The sequence below is a fragment of the Camellia sinensis genome, chromosome 5, assembly GCF_055761805.1.
Source record: "Camellia sinensis isolate YWXY chromosome 5, ASM5576180v1, whole genome shotgun sequence".
Classification (NCBI taxonomy): Eukaryota; Viridiplantae; Streptophyta; class Magnoliopsida; order Ericales; family Theaceae; genus Camellia; species Camellia sinensis.
In genome coordinates, this window is record NC_138965.1 from 180,954,299 (window position 1) to 180,970,765 (window position 16,467).

A 16,467-nucleotide genomic window follows, 5' to 3' on the forward strand; every position below is an offset into this window, starting at 1 on the left:
ATATAAATAGAAAATTGAAAACGTAAGTATTACCAAACGGCACCTTAAGAGTTGCACAACCTCAATTTTATCCGAGATTGATTCAGTTCAAGATTATATGTTATTCTGATGTTAATAGAGTATATTAAGTTAATTTTAAAGTCATTCTAGTGACTTAAGGATTTTAGCGTATAAATATCTTGATTTACATGTACCAAGACCCGATTCAATTTAAAATTTGGGAGATGAACTCTCCAGACTTGGTACATAATATTTAAAATTATTCTGAAAAATTGAGAATTTAATTGTACAGAAAAAGATTTAAAATTGTATTATTTTTACACAAAAATTGGGAGTGACAGGGGACTAAAAGCCCTAGGAGGTAAAATTACATCTTTACCCCCACTTTAATGGCTGATTTTACTCCCTCTCTCGTCTAAGTAAATTCTTACCTTTTTTTTTATATATGAAAAATTATTAATTGCTCTAATCAATCACAAATTAAATCACCATATCTCTTTATATTTTTTAATCACTCAATATAAAATCATGAATCTCACATCTTCCACTAATCACAATGCACATAAAACACCATGTGACATTATTCTTGGACCAACCAACAACTTCCCCCTTTTAGCCTTCACTTTTACACCATTAGTTACACATCTTACATCATCATCAAAGTTGTCACTTTAGTAAGCCATTTTGATATTTTCAGGTCCAAAAAGTAAAATGAATGAAAAAAATTAATTAATTAATTTTTTAATATTTGTTGACCTTTTATTTTTTTAGTAATTTTTTATTTTTGGATTAAAATGTAAAGTTTCCAAACCGATTCCAAATCCAATTTTTAAAAATAAATTTTTTTAAAATTTATTTAAATTATTTTTTTCTAATAAGATATAAACAGAAATTATTCAAAATAATTTGGCTTTCCAAATAAAAAAAATGAAAAATAATTTTAATAAACTGCATCCAAACAAAAAAGAAGAGCCACAATCATCAACTGGTGTTAAGAGTATACAACAAACAAAGGCGCATGAAACGCGTGGCTACTTTGTAGTGTGTATTAAAAATATTAAACCCAATTTCATTTGGTTTCCCTATGATCCATTTTGTATATAAAAAACCATTTTGTATATAGACTTTGTACATTGGGAGAGTCACAAATCCATGTCTCCATATCATCCCCTGTTGCATTTTTTTGTTTAAAAGCTTTAAGAGGTGAGTTTTTCTTCTCCATATTATTGTATTAAAACTCATGTCTAGGTTTAATAAGAGTTGTGTTACATGTATTGATTTATTTCCATTATTTGTTGTTTTAGTTAAAAGAATACATGTTGAATACATTCTCTCCTTCATTCTACTTAAATTTTCTTGAGAAAATCACAAGATATGTAATGTTCATGCCTAAAATTATATGTTTGAGTTAGATGGTTGTTTTCAGATTAAAACCCCCAAGAGTATGTTTGTTTTGAGGGATTATTTCATAGGATTGGACTATTAGTCCATCCGAACTAATAGTCTATTATTTGGTTCAATTTTTTTGCTTCAGATTAATAGTCCCTTCGGACTATTAGTCCCTCTTATAATGGATTATTGTATCCTAGGGGGAGGGGTGGGATTATTTCTATGGGAATTGGTATCCTATAGGATTAATGTGTGAAATGTTCATTTTACCTCATATTATTACTTAACAAACAATTAGAAAATGGTAAAATAGTCTTTTAAACATTTAAAAATTAGTTTTTTAGTGTTGTTAATTTAAAATTATATATTAAATAAAAAATATAAATTATAAATTATTTAAATTTAATTAAAAATAATAAATTAAAAATTATGGCCTTATAATTTTTTTAGTGTTGTTAATTTAAAATTATATATTAAATAAAAATATAAATTATGAATTAAATTTAATTAAAAATAATAAATTAAAAATTATGGCCTTATAAATTAAATTTTTTTAGTGTTGTTAAAAAATTAAATTTATATATTAAATAAAATTATTTTTTCAATGTTGTTAATTTAAAATTATATATTAAATAAAAAATATATATTATAAATTTAATTTAACTGAAAATAATAAATTAAAAATTATGGCCTTATAAATTAAAAAAAAATTTAGTGTTGTTAAATTATAAATTATAGATTACAAATTTAAAATTACATATTAAATAAAAATTATAAATTACAAGGGTAAAATAGTCTTTTGAACATTTATCCTTATCCAGTCCGTCCAATCAAACATTAGATTAACTAAAAATAGTCCAATCTAAACATCTAATGATGTTTTGGAAAGTTGGTAAAAAGTTGACTTTTTGGGCTTTTGGTTTTTTTGGTGGCTTTTTTGGCAAAAAGCTAACTTTTTTGGTATGTTCCCAAAAGACTCCTTAATCTCATGACTAAACAAACATAGGATATAAATCCAGTCCAACCAAATAGTCCGAAGACAATATATCACAAGACTAACAGTCCGATGGATTACAGCCCGCTTATCCAATCCGTCCAAACAAACACACCCTAAAAGTGTTCCATTCATAATATTTAATGAACTTTGGTTGATATATATGATTTGCATGAGATTGAAAATTATTAAATATTAAGTTAGGGTTTTAATTCTCTAAAAAGTGTATTCCTGGATAGATTTGGAGACATATCACCATTTTTAGTTAGTAAATGTTAGTATGAAAAAATATCAAAGTATAGAAAAATTGGGACATTTTGGAGGACTTGATATTGTCTTGGGCTAATATAGAAAAATGATACACATTGGATTAGATTTGAAATAAGTGTTGGATTATGTAGGTTGTCGATGTAAATAGAGATATGAATTTTCTTAATTTGACTAAGTAAATAGTCTTTGATAGAGTCGAGTAGAGAATAATGATTTATGTAGCCGATCCCATGGGACTTAAGGTTTGAATTGATTTGGTATTATGTAGGTTGTCAACATACGTTCTTTACCTGGTTTTCAGACTTATTCCGGTTTATTGATTTTATGTACTTTCCCATTATCCGCTTATAAGCAGTATGATCAGTCCTGTATCTATTTTATTCTTGTGATGTGGCCACATACATGTGTATATATAAATGTGTATATATGACCTTGTATATAAACCAAGGACTCTTCAGTTTACTTGACAGAGGAAAAGGAAGAACGATGAGCGGTGACATAGTCATGGAATCAAAAGCATTTCCTATGAATGGTGGAGATGGCACCTACAGTTACACAAAAAATTCTCAGTATCAGGTATTTCTTTTGTACAGGTTAATAGTTGATTCATGTTATGTACCAAAAAAAAAATAATAATAATAATATTTATAATTTCAAGAGTTGCATGTAGTTATGAATGAATATAAGTTTAATGTCACGTGATTTTTTAATTTTATGCCAGAAGCCTTAGAATTTTACATCTTTTTCAATCTAACCTTTGAACTTAATTTTCATTCAATTAAGTCCTTTAAATTTCTAAATTAGCTCAATATTGCCTTTATGTTATATTTCATCCACATTGGGCAGTTAAGTACATTATATGGGACCCAATGAAAGGTGAGTTGGTAAAATTAACCATAAATTTATTTTTCTAATATAAAATATATATGTATTTATTTATATATGGAATCACCAAGACAGATTTTGAGACAGTTGATTTTTTATTTTATTTTTTTGGTTTTGTTTCAATACTTAGAAATTTCATTAATTCATATCTCGGCATAGTGATGTCATGAAAAGATAACAAAGTTGTTCAGCAAATATGACTCCATTGATTAATTTTCAAGTAGATCTTATGTTTTTAACTAAAGCAAACTTAAAATGCACCAATCATTCATTATAGTAATGATAAACAAAAAAACATGAGTAACATACACATTTGGTTTATTTTTTTGCAGAGAACATCTTCAGATTCTGTAAAGGAAATGATCAAAGATGCAATTGTTGACAAGTTTGACATAACAAGCCTCAGTTTCAGTTCAAACACTATCCGAATTGCAGATTTGGGTTGTTCTGTTGGGCCAAACACTTTCATTGCTATGCAAAATGTACTAGAAGCCATGGAAATGAAATTTCATTCCCAAAATGTCACTTCTGAGATGCCCGAATTTCAACTATTTTTCAGCGATCATACTTCCAATGATTTCAACCGCCTTTTCTCTTCCCTCCCTCCCGATAGGCAATACTTTGCTACAGGAGTGCCTGGTTCATTCCATGGTCGGTTATTCCCAAAGTCCTCTCTTCATTTTGTACATTCCTCTATTGCACTCCATTGGCTCTCTAAGGTACCAGAAGAGCTACTAGACAAGAGTTGTCCTGCATGGAATAAGGGAAGAATTCACTGCACAAGTGCCCCAAAAGAAGTTATTAATGCTTATACAACTCAATTTGCCAAGGACATGGAGACCTTTTTTAACGCCAGAGCTGATGAGATTGAAGTGGGAGGGATGATGATAGTGACCTTGCCAGCTCTTCCAAACATGCACGATCATGCTCATCACCCAGTCGGTGTCCTATTCCTCGCTCTTGAGCAAAGTCTTGTTGATATGGTGAAAGCGGTAAGTCATCATCATGAGCTTTATTCATATGAAATTTGTGGAAGCAACAAAACCTAGGATCACTTAGAATGATCAAATTTAACTATTATTCAAAGAGAGGAGATTAGTTTTCGTCTTAGTTTTAGATTCAATAATTATCAATTCAAGAGTTTTTTTCTTTTCTTTTTTTCCCTAACTACCTGTTATACTAAATTGGCAGGGATATTTGTGAACAAAATCACATAATGAATCTTCGCTTCTTTAATAAGCTTGTGTCCCATTTTGATTTACTTGTGTGAGATAGGAGTGTAACCAATGGTTAGTCTTTGTTGTAGGGATCAATTAGTGAAGATGAACTGGACTCCTTCAACTTGCCTTTGTATTCTCCTTCGCCCGATGAGATGAATCAGCTAGTAGAAAAAAATGGGTGTTTCAGCATAGAGAGGATGGAGTTAACTAATCCCGCAGCAAAGACTGATGGAGCATCAATTAACATACCAGCATTAATAATGCACCTTAGAGCTGGCTTTGAAGCAGTGTTCACCAAACACTTTGGCAAAAAGATCGTTGAAGAATTGTTTGAACGTACTCTCAATAAATCCGCAGTGATTTCCTCCCAGTTTGAAGCAAGCCTCAAGATTGGAAGCCAACTGTTTTTGGTTTTGAAGCGTAAATGATTTGAGTTCTAGTGGCCTTGGTCATCTCATTGGGATACTTTTGTTGGGAAGTTTTGAATTCAGATTTGGACAAATAAAATTGTGATGATCTGAAAAATAACTCATTGTTGCTCTGGACATTGAGTTCCTAATCTATGGCATTAGTTTATTATGAATATTATAACTTGGATGCTTTTGTTACTTATCATATCATCCATTGAAGATGTAAAAGCCAGAAGATAAGCAGATGGAGGAATTGGAGGATGTGTCATTCAACTTCAGATTGTATGGTAAACTCTCTTTGCAAGTATAGGGATATTGTCTTAAAAGGGGATACGGTTAATTTTATGAAGGAAAATTTTATTCTTATAAAAATAAAAATATGAGGAAAATTTTATTCTTATAAAAATAAAAATATATAAAAACATGCCGAACTCAATGACGAGTTCAGTTTTCTCATCCATTTCAATGAAGTGCAATTTGATTTCCAAAGAATGAGGTTTTGATCAATTGGCCATATTCATTACTCAATTAACATGCCGCATTCTCTCCTGTCATGGCATGCCCTCCTGAGGTCATAACATGCCCAAAGTATGAATGACATGCAAAAGATAAAGTGAAAATGAAATACAAAATAAGTACTTCACTGTAATAGAATCACCCAATCTGAACTGCTTTGTTAAGTAACAACAAAATTCTGTTCTTTAGCCACAAAATTATAATAGAGAGAAACAATCATTAACAACCCCTATTTCTCTGGGAGGGAAATCTTTCACCAGCAAAGGCTTAAAGCTTAGGGGTAAAGGAGAAGGCACCAAAGTGGGGAATAATAGCTTCATCAAAAGATTTTATAGAATCCTCATAGATACTTTTGCTTGGTGCGGTTTGCCAGCTAGAAGACGACCCCATAGCAATCACTCCCTCATCGAAATCCCACAAAACACCAAATTTTCCAAAAGGCTGTTTTTCATCAAAATATGAACGAATTCCTGGACTTCCAGATGAACCAGCATATCACACCAATTAAATATTGACTACCATTCATCTTGTTGAGATGGGTCCTAAATATTTAACCAAATTTATTCAAAATTAGATTAAAATTCGAGAATATGTAAGGAGAATCTATGGGAAACTACGAGATTTACTCCATAAGTCATTAGTTACTTTGTCCAGTGTATCCCATCCCATGCACCTACTAGCCAGTATATCCCATCCCATGCACCTACAAGTTGATCTTCTTCAGCACAAAAAACAGCACAAAAAGCTTGCGGAACCTGCAGAACAGACATCAATATCAGTTAAGAAATAAAATAAAGTACAATAAAATAGAAATGTCTTGTGAACCCTTTAGTTGAAATTTCACATTTAAGAGTTGTCCAAAGAATTACAGCATAGATATAGGGCTTGTTTAGTGCAACTTATTGTTAGTTAAAAACTAATAATTAGAAAGCATAAGCCAAAAACACCCTCGCCCTAACTTTCAGATAATCTTTTTATTTTTATTTTTTTTCAGTTTAGTTAAGTTATTTCTGGTTAATAAGATGTAGACTCCCAAAAAAAAACAAAAAAAATAAAAAAGTTAAAAACAGCTCGCATAAGCTGCCCCAAACAACACCATAGTATGATAAGATGAACATCTATGTAGGCCAAACAACATTTCATTTAACAAAAAAACAAGGATGGTTTTAACCTTCCTTTTCTTCCCTTTGCTTACGAAGTAGATATGAAAGCATACATACCAAATCCACTGGCTCATGTGTTGTGCCATTGTAATATAGCTTTTGCGTGGACGTTCATTCAGCATACAATGCAACTCTCCTTTTTTATGATACATGGCATACAAGAGAGACAACCAGATATTGACTGGTCCACTATACTTGCGCTATATATTGGTACTAACCTAAAAATAACAAGAATAGAATTCACAACATTGTAGGAAACCAACATAAAATAAAATTTCAAATCATGATGAAGAGGAAAGTTTATTAAACCAAGTGAAATATAGTACTCCTGTCCGATTCTTCACATCTTATTGGTAATGAGTATCAGTGTAAAAGAATTTCACAACCATACCTATCACCTTATCTACAAATTGTAAGAATCACTCGAATCATTTGTTTATTGGTGGACACCAAATGAGTGGATTAATGCCAAGAAAATTTGGGAAAACATAAAGAAGGAAAACAAAATGTGGGGATATATTTTCCGAGTACCAACACGTGGCCAAGGTGACATCAACGTGTTAGCCGAGGTGCCACGTGTCTTGGTCATGATGCCGAGATGATCTCGTCTAGGCCGATGTTGTCTCTGAAGATATCGGAGTCCGAGATAAGCGGATAAGAGACAAGAGTCCTAGAATGAAGAAAGACTTCAGGATGGATAGGGATAACCCTCTTAGGGAGTCTATCCTTATCTCCTGTAGAGTCCAAAGCAAGTACTGAATGGGAGTCCATAGAAGTCAGGCTTCTGCTGGGACTAGGATTGAGTTAAACTATAAAAGAGAGGCACCCCCACGAGTCTAAGGTACACAATTTATATTGAGAACAGTGATTTAAGCACTTGAATTATCTTTGAGAGATATACTAACTTGATCGTCGGAGTGCTCCCAGGTGGACGAACCACCGCCGGAATCTTCCCTTTCTATCGTAGGTTAGACAGGTGTCATCTATTCTGATAGTGCTCTCCACCTGAATACTAAGTTGGCAGTGTGGTCAGATTTTCATCCACATAATTTGCGCCGTCTGTGGAAAAGAAAGTAGAATAGATGGCCAGTAACGGACAGAAGGAAAAGATTGGGGACGACACTCCTGCTGGGAGTAGGAGACCTATTGACCTTGATGTCGAAGGAGACAGGTCCAATGCAGAAACTCATGAGCAAGGAGACGGAGTAAAAGACGTCGGCCAGACTGGCGACGTACCAAAGAAACCCGATCGAAGCGGGTACTACAACGAAGTCGACCTCCAGGTATGGAAGGACAGGTGCCTACGAAGGGATGAAGAGGTGAAAAAGATGGCAAACAAATTAACAGACCTGCAATCGGTCATCAATTTTATGATGCAAAACAACGTCATGCAGCCACCATACCCGTTGCAGGAGACGCCGATGCCAGCGGCCAATGCCCAGAAGAAATGGCAGAAAGCAATCCCAGAAGCCCCTCAGCGTACCAGGAGCGAGAGGCACTCTCACTGGCCTCCCAGGGAAGTTGGGCAAGGGGAGCCAAGAAGAGAAGAGTCCCGAAGGACATATCACACAAAGGACGCAGACCCCAAAGAACATTATCATGTTCAAGGGCAGGCACTGTGTTTTGACACAACCCATGGAGAAAGATCAAAACGGGCCCACTACGAGGCCGAGAGTAGTATGCCGAAAAGACTGAAGTCAAAAGATAGCCGAGCTCTAGGGAGGAGTAAAGAAGACTTGAGAGACTACCTCAAGAGGAAGTAGCAGAATGCCGAAACCGAGGTAACTTCCCCTATTAAGCCAAGGACACCATTCTCGGTGGAATTGGACAAGTTTGAGGCACCGAAGAGATTCAGTATGCTGAGGTTCCAAATATATGATGGTAAGTCAGATCCTAACTTTCATGTTGGATTATACCTGAATTCAATGGCATTGTATAGTGGGAACGAGCCGTTGCTCTGCAAAGTGTTCCTCTCATCCTTTGGGGAGATTGCATCAGATTGGTTCCACAAACTACCAAAAGGAAGCGTGAAGACTGGGGAAGGCCTGGCCGAGATGTTTGTGGCCAGGTTCGTGACAAACAAGCTGCAGCCACTGAGGGTGGACGCATTGATGGCTCTGAAGATCAGCAAAGATGAAGGCCTTAGGGCCTACGCTAAAAGATACTATGAGGTGTTCAACCGAATACCTGAATGTAATCAAGAGGTGGCAGTCGTATCTTTCAAGAACGGCTTGAAAGATGACTGTCCAGTATGGAAGTCATTGGCAAAGACATTGCCAAAAAGTATGGAGGAACTCATGGCCAAAATCGAGAAGTACGCCAGAGCCGAGGAAGATACGTCAGGGAATAAGGAGACAAAACACGAGAAAGGAAACGGCTCGCCGAAGCGAGGCCGAGGTAACAATGGATCCAGAAAGCAAGAGACAGAACTGAGGGCTAAACAAGTAGTATCAACTGTGTTCCGAAGCCCAATTCACAAAATCCTGGATCAAATTCGGAGTCAACCTTATTTCTGAACACCAGCAAGGGCACTAGGAGAATTTATGGAGAGGAACCTTGGCAGGCGTTGTGCCTACCACAATGAAGACGGGCACACGACTCAGGGCTACAGAGCCCTAAAAGCACACTTAGAAGACCTGGTGAGGCAAGGCCACTTGAGGGACCTTGTCGGTGAGGCCAGAACAAGGGAGGAACAGGCAAGATTGCCTTAGACGCCCGCAGCACCACCTCCCCCAGCACAGCAACCTCAGGCAGGAGGACCCCGGGTAATTAACGTAATTCACTCAAAGGTTAACGAGAACGAAATCATGGGGGAAACCCAGAAGGTGAGGCACTTGCAGCATGTCTACCAAGTCGGGGAGAAGAGACATCAGGCAGAGGAGCACCAAGGACCAGTAGTGTCCTTTTCTAAAGCCGACCTTGAGATGGTGCAGCATCCGCATAATGATGCCTTAGTAGTATCCCTCCAGGTTGGGGAATGCCAAGTAAAGCGCATCCTGATTGACCAAGGCAGCTCTTGTGACATCATGTACGTCTGATGTTTCAAGGAGCTTGGCCTTCACCCAGATGATATGGAGCAATCCAATAGCCCATTGGTTGGGTTCAATGGAGCACCGACATGGCCACTGGGAGCAATAAGCTTGGAGGTGTAGGCTGGCACCAGGAAGATTACAACAGAATTCACTATCATCGGCACACTATCTCCTTACAACATCATCTTGGGAAGGCCATAGTTGTATGCAATAGGGGCAGTTCCCTCAACATTACATTAACTATTACAGTTCCCAATAGAACATGGGATTGAAGAAGTCATAAGAGATCAACTGCAGGCAAAAAATTGCTCCATGGTAGCAATGAAGTCCACCTGCAGCATCCGAGAACTGGAGAAGGCAAAAATCGAAGATGAGGACATAGAGGTCCTAGATGATGTCGGTAAGGAGCCAGCTGAGAAGAGTGAAGAAGCACTAAAGAAAATCCTCGTCTAAGAGGGGGATGAAGAACACTTCTTTCTTCTCGGCTCGGGCTTAGTCGAAGAAGAAGAAAGAGAGTTGGAAGCTTTTTTGAGAGCAAACATTGAGGTGTTCGCGTGGACACCTTACGAAATGCCTAGCATTAACCCCGAGGTCACCTGTCACAAACTGAACGTTGACAGGTCGGCCAAACTTGTAGTCCAACGAGCAAGAAAACCGGCGTTGATGCACGTCAAAGCAGTGGAAGAAGAAGTTGACAGACTTCTAGAGGCCAGGGCCATCAGAGAAGTTCACTACCCGACATGGCTATCCAATACAGTGGTGGTAAAGAAGAAGAACGGTAAATGGAGGGTCTGCGTAGACTTTACCAGCCTCAACAAAGCCTGTCCTAAAGACATCTTTCCTCTACCCAAGATTGACCAGCTAGTAGATGCCACTTCAGGGCATGGAAGAATGAGCTTCCTAGATGCCTACAAGGGATACCACCAGATAGCCATGTACCCCCTAGACAGAGAGAAGACCGCGTTCATCACCCCAAAAGGCCTGTACTGTTACAGAGTAATGCCTTTCAGGTTGAAAAACGCAGGAGCAACTTACCAAAGGTTGATAACCAAAATGTTCAAACACCTGATTGGCCGAACAGTAGAAGTCTACATCGACGACATGGTCATTAAGACCAAGGAGTCTGAGGGTCATCTCGCCGATCTAAAAGCAGTTTTCGAAATCCTTAAAACATATCGGCTCTGACTCAATGCATCGAAGTGTGCATTTAGACTTGGATCTGGTAAGTTTTTAGGATACCTGGTGACCAGAAAGGGAATCGAGGCCAGCCCAGATCAGATCAAGGCCATCCTAGAGTTGAAGAGCCCGACGTCGGCAAAACAGGTGCAGATGCTAACTGGAAGGGCCGCAGCCCTGAACAGGTTCATAAGCAAAAGCTCAGACAAGTGCAAACATTTCTTCAACTTGGTGAAGAAAGCCACGGACTTTCTTTGGACAGAGGAGTGCGAAGAAGCATTAGCCGATCTGAAGAAGTACCTGACCACAGCCCTAGTCCTTTCGAATCCAGAACCGGGAGAAGAGCTGTTTTTATACTTAGTAGTTTCAGAACATGCGATAAGCGCAGTGGTAGCCCGAGAAGAAAAAGGGGAATAAAAGGCTGTTTACTATGTAAGTAAAACCCTGGCCGATGCAGAAACAAGGTATTTACCATTAGAAAAATTGATGCTGGCCTTAGTAATGGCTTCAAAAAAGTTGAACCATTACTTTCAGGCCCACAAGATTGTGGTATTAATAGAACACCCACTGAAGTCCTTGTTGCAACAAGGAGACTTAACAGGAAGAATTGCCAAATGGGCAGTGGCTTTGGGCCAGTATCGCCTGGAGTTCAGGCTGAGAACAGCAATCAAAGGCCAAGTTTTGGCCGACTTCGTGGCCAAATTCACGCTAGAATCCATCGTACATCGGGCTCTGTTGAGCCGAGATGAGCGATGCCGAACAAGAAAAATGAAGCACAGTCGAAGGCAAGAGAACGAAGGAAAGAAGAAAAACTCAGACCCTGCAGCATTTACATCGGCGACTCCTTTCGACTGTTCGTTGATGGGAGCTCAAACCGACAGAGAGTGGGGGGCAAGAGTAGTATTGATATCTCCAGATAGAGAGATATTGGAACAGTCCATTCGATTGGGGTTCAAGGCCTCAAACAATGAGGCAGAATATGAAGCATTGATTGCAGGACTGAAGCTGGCAGTAGCAGCAGAAGCAGATGAGGTAATAGTTTTTTGTGACTCACAACTTATAGTGAATCAAACAACATGAGAGTTTGCAGCCCGAGATAAAAGAATGTCGGCATACGCGAAAGAGGTCATCAGGCTGGCAGCCTTGTTTCATAACTCTCGACTTCTTCAGGTTAGCCGAGATGATAACAGCCATGCCGACGCATTGGCCAACCTGGCAAGTTCAATACAAACTGGAAAAATAAGGACAATAATGATTGACTATCTGTCGGGCCCGAGCATAGAACCACCGACCACAGAGCATAAAGCAATGTGTGTGGACATAGGACCAAGCTGGATGGATACAATTGTTGCATTCCTGAAAGAAGGAAAGTTGCTAGAAGACCACAAGGAGGCACACAAGGTCAGATTGAAGTCGACAAGGTTCAGTCTGACAGCGGAAGGACATCTCTACAAAAGGTCCTTCACTGGACCCCTTTTAAGGTGCATACACCCTTTACAGGTTGAAGATTTTTTATATGAAATTCATGAAAGAATTTGTGGAAGCCACGCTGGGGGCAGATCACTAGCTCACAGGGCCATTACCCAGGGGTATTGGTGGCCTTACATGCAAAAAGATGCAGAAGCCTACGTGAAGAAGTGTGAACAATGCCAAAGGTTTGCACCTTTGATACACCAGCCAGCTGCTGACCTGAACCCTGTATCCAGTCCTTGGCCATTTGCCCATTGGGGCATGGATCTCATTAGGCAATTGCCCCAAGCAACTGGGCGAAGGAAGTACTTGCTGGTAGCAATAAATTACTTCACAAAGTGGATAGAAGCAGAACCTCTCGCCAAGATCTGAGATGTGGATGTCAAGAACTTCATATGGAGAAACATCATCACCAGATTTGGGATTCCGAGAGCAATAGTTGCCGACAATAGAACACAGTTTGACAGTAAGCTAATTAAGAGCTTCTGTGCAAAGTTCAAAATCAAGAACTACTTTTCAACACCAAGTTTTCCCCAAAGCAATGGGCAAGTAGAAGCATCCAACAAAGTAATTTTGGATGGGATAAAGAAGAGGCTACAGGCAGCAAAAGAAAAGTGGGTAGACGAATTACCCAATGTACTCTGGGCATATCGAACTACGCCGAGAAAATCAATGGGGGAATCCCCCTTTGCCATGACTTATGGCACGGAAGTTGTCATTCTGGTGGAAGTCGGCATCCCTGGGATCAGAACCTAGGGAGTAGAGAAAGAGAGAGAAATTGAATAGATCATCCATTGAACAAGCTGAGTATGAGCAGATCAATTCAATCTCATGATTGTCTTCTCTTTTAGTTACTCCTCAAATTCTTCAATTATTGCCTTTTTGTTTTTTTCAATTACCTGGCAGTTTATATATATATTAGGATCATGAACATGGCCTTCCATTCACATCCCAATTGATGCTCTTCCATTCTCATTTTCCTTTTCCGCTTCGGGATTGCCAAAATATTCTCTTCATTTTGTGGATCTGATCTGAATCATCTGATGCCAAACTCAAGAGTATTGAAGCTGCCTATAAGTAAAGAAGTTTATGACTTTCTGCTTGCTCTTTTTCTTCTTCTTTTGAACTTTCTCTGTTGGATCTCTTCATGTGCTTTCTTGTTTGGTTGCTGGAAAACCGGAAGAAAATGACTACTTTTTGACTGAGGAAATATAGGCACATTGACCAACTGTTTCCTCATTGTTTTGAATTTGCTGATTTTGAACTAAATCAGGATTAAGGTTGAATCGAATCTCTTAGAAAATGCCTGAATTGGCCAAAGAACGTACTCCTCTCAGATCTTTACTGTAAGTTGAATCATCATAAATCAATCACAATTAGTTTTTGCAATTTGCATCGAATTTTTACTCGTATGTCTCGTAATTAGCTCCGATTTGAAGTTTTTTTTACTAGATCTTGTAGCGTTGCGTGACAATTTTCATTTGAAAATTGCAACTTTTGAAACTCTTAATCAAAGAGTGTGATTAGATTCGAAAAAAAATGGGAAAAACAGGGAGAGATTGGACACAGATCTACTCAATCTACGGCATGGACGATTGGCAAACTCCAGTATTCCTCCTTCTCCATGTGATCGTCTTTTCATCTCTCTCCGTACTCTTTCTCATCTACTTCAACTCGATCTGTGCCTTCTTCGAGTCTCTCTTCCCTAGCATCCCGTGTGGCGCCACCAGATTTGCTGCCAGATTCACCGGCTTCGTCACCGCTCTCTCCGCCCTCTGCCTCTTCTTCACTGCCGGCAACATCTTCTACTCCGCCATCTCCAATCATCTCCGGCGATCTCTTCCGCCGCGAAGCAGCATCGGTTCTGATCATCTCTCTAATCCGAATCTCTTAACCTTTACGGAAAAAAAATTGATTGCAAATTGTTTGAAAGGCTGGCCCTCCCTGATTATATATGCAGAAGCTGTCTGTGGATTTAGAAAGGAAAAGAGTGGGAAGAATTAGTTGAGGGTATAATAGTCATATAAAATATTTAAATAATAAATTTTGTCCTTTATGTAAGACTTTATAATTATGAGGGGGTTTAGAAAATATAATTTTTTTCTTAGTCCTTTTAACAATAAAAGGAAGGTAAAGGGGGTTTATAGTTAAATTTCCCTTTTTTTATTTAAGGAAAAGGACAAAACCCTAATCCATAGCTCTTTTTTTTTTTCCTATAGCCATTTTGGCGCTCTCTCTCTCTCTCTCTCTCTAAGCTGAGAGACTAACCCAGCTCTGTTCTTCAAGACCACCTAGCTCTCTTCTTCTTCAAACAAAGCTCCGCAACTGCCAAACCCAAAGGCTACTGCCGTTTGCACACTGACTGTGGTTGCAGCTCCAAGCACCGCCGTTGACCTGTCCCAACTCCAACTACTGCGAACGTCGCGACCTCAATTGCTGGTGTTGTTCTTCATCTAGCGAAGTAACTCATCTGAGATCCAGACGCACTAGAGCTCGATTCTGCTGACCAGCGCTAGTGCCAACGCCAATGCTGACTCGCTCGCATCCATCGACGTACTGCGCTACAAACCGACTCTGGATGCTGCTGTGCTGTGGCTTAGTTCGCACCTACCCTGCGCACGGCCACCAGCTTGCACGACCTACGTGCTTTGTGTCCGACATCTGCGACGTCACTGTTGCGTCTAGTCGTAACCACTTACACATTTTTTGGGAAATCACTTGCTTTAGTTGTGAAAATTTACACATTTTTGAGTTGTTGAATATTTTAAGGAACAAACTTACTCGCCATTCTGTGTTAACTATCCTGGGTTTTGTGTCATAACTTAAGCAATTTTGTGAAAGCTTACGTAATTTTATGAAAGTGTTCTCACAAGACTTACTCGTATTTGTGATCACTTACGTATTTTTTGGAAAATCATTTACGTCAGCTGTTAAAACTTATTCTATTTTGTGAAATAAAAGTATTCTTTAAGGACTTATTCGTGTTTGCAATCACTTATGCATTGTTTGGCAAATAACTTACGTCAGTTGTGAAAACTTACGCATTTTTGTATTGTTAAAGGTTTTTAGTAACAAACTTACTTGAATTTTGTGTCCACTTTCACATTTTTGTGAAATCCAAGTTTCCACCATTGACTTACTCGTATTTGTGTTCACTTATGCATTTTTGTGAAATTCCTTATGTGATTTGTGAAAATTTACGCATTTTGTGTTGTTCTAAATTTTTGTTAACAAACTTACGCATTTTTGTGAAAACTTATAAAGTTTTGTGAAATCAGTTATGTGATTTGTGAAAATTTACGCATTTTTTGTTGTTCTAAATTTTTTGGAACAAACTTACCTGTTTTTTGTGTTCACTTACGCATTATTGTGAAATCAGTTACGTGATTTTTGAAAATTTACGCATTTTGTGTTGTTTTAAATTTTTTAGAACAAACTTACACGTTTTTATGTTCACTTACGCATTATTGTGAAATCACTTACATGATTTATGAAAATTTACGTATTTTGTGTTGTTTTAAATTTTTTGGAACAAACTTACACTTTTTTATGAAAACTTGGGCATTTTTGTGAAATCACTTACATGATTTGTGAAAACTTATGCATTTTGTGTTGTTCTAAATTTGAGAAAATATCATTTCGCCCCCCTACTTTCATGCATTTTTTATTTGACCCCCAAACTTCAATTAATATCAATTTTACGCCTAAACTTTCAAAATTTTGATCAATTTGGCTCATGCCGTCACTTGGACGGAATGTGCTGATGTGGAGGGCAAATTAATTTTTAGGGTATAGTTTGAGGAGCAAATTGATTTTTAATTTGGGGGCCAAATTGATTTTTAAAGTATAGTTTGGGGGGTAAAATAAAATTTCAAATGAACTTTGGTGCCATGTTATCACATTCCATCCAGTTGTACACAGAATGACACAGTAGGGGTCAAA

General features: G+C 37.9%; 1 protein-coding gene and 1 long non-coding RNA gene across 2 annotated transcripts; one reads left to right on the forward strand and one right to left on the reverse strand.

The window, feature by feature from the left end:
* Positions 1-974: 974 nt before the first annotated feature.
* LOC114268877 (loganic acid O-methyltransferase-like) lies at positions 975-5,546 on the forward strand. The gene is made up of 4 exons (XM_082870578.1): positions 975-1,203; positions 3,112-3,229; positions 3,871-4,530; positions 4,845-5,546. Exons 2-4 carry the CDS (start codon positions 3,140-3,142, stop codon positions 5,184-5,186), a joined length of 1,092 nt encoding a protein of 363 aa, XP_082726704.1. The 5' UTR covers positions 975-1,203; positions 3,112-3,139; the 3' UTR covers positions 5,187-5,546.
* Positions 5,547-6,088: 542 nt separating this feature from the next.
* Positions 6,089-7,065, reverse strand: LOC114268878 (uncharacterized). The gene is made up of 3 exons (XR_014330637.1): positions 6,905-7,065; positions 6,330-6,439; positions 6,089-6,226 (listed from the first exon to the last, which is right to left on the reverse strand). It is a non-coding gene; the product is annotated as an uncharacterized LOC114268878 (long non-coding RNA).
* Positions 7,066-16,467: the final 9,402 nt, after the last annotated feature.

Coding starts and splice junctions, on each gene's coding strand:
- LOC114268877 (XM_082870578.1), top strand. CDS start 3,140: ATGAGCGGTGACATAGTCATGGAATCAAAAGCATTTCCTATGAATGGT. Junction 3,230..3,870: donor CAAAAAATTCTCAGTATCAG/GTATTTCTTTTG, acceptor ATTTTTTTGCAG/AGAACATCTTCAGATTCTGT. Junction 4,531..4,844: donor TTGTTGATATGGTGAAAGCG/GTAAGTCATCAT, acceptor TCTTTGTTGTAG/GGATCAATTAGTGAAGATGA.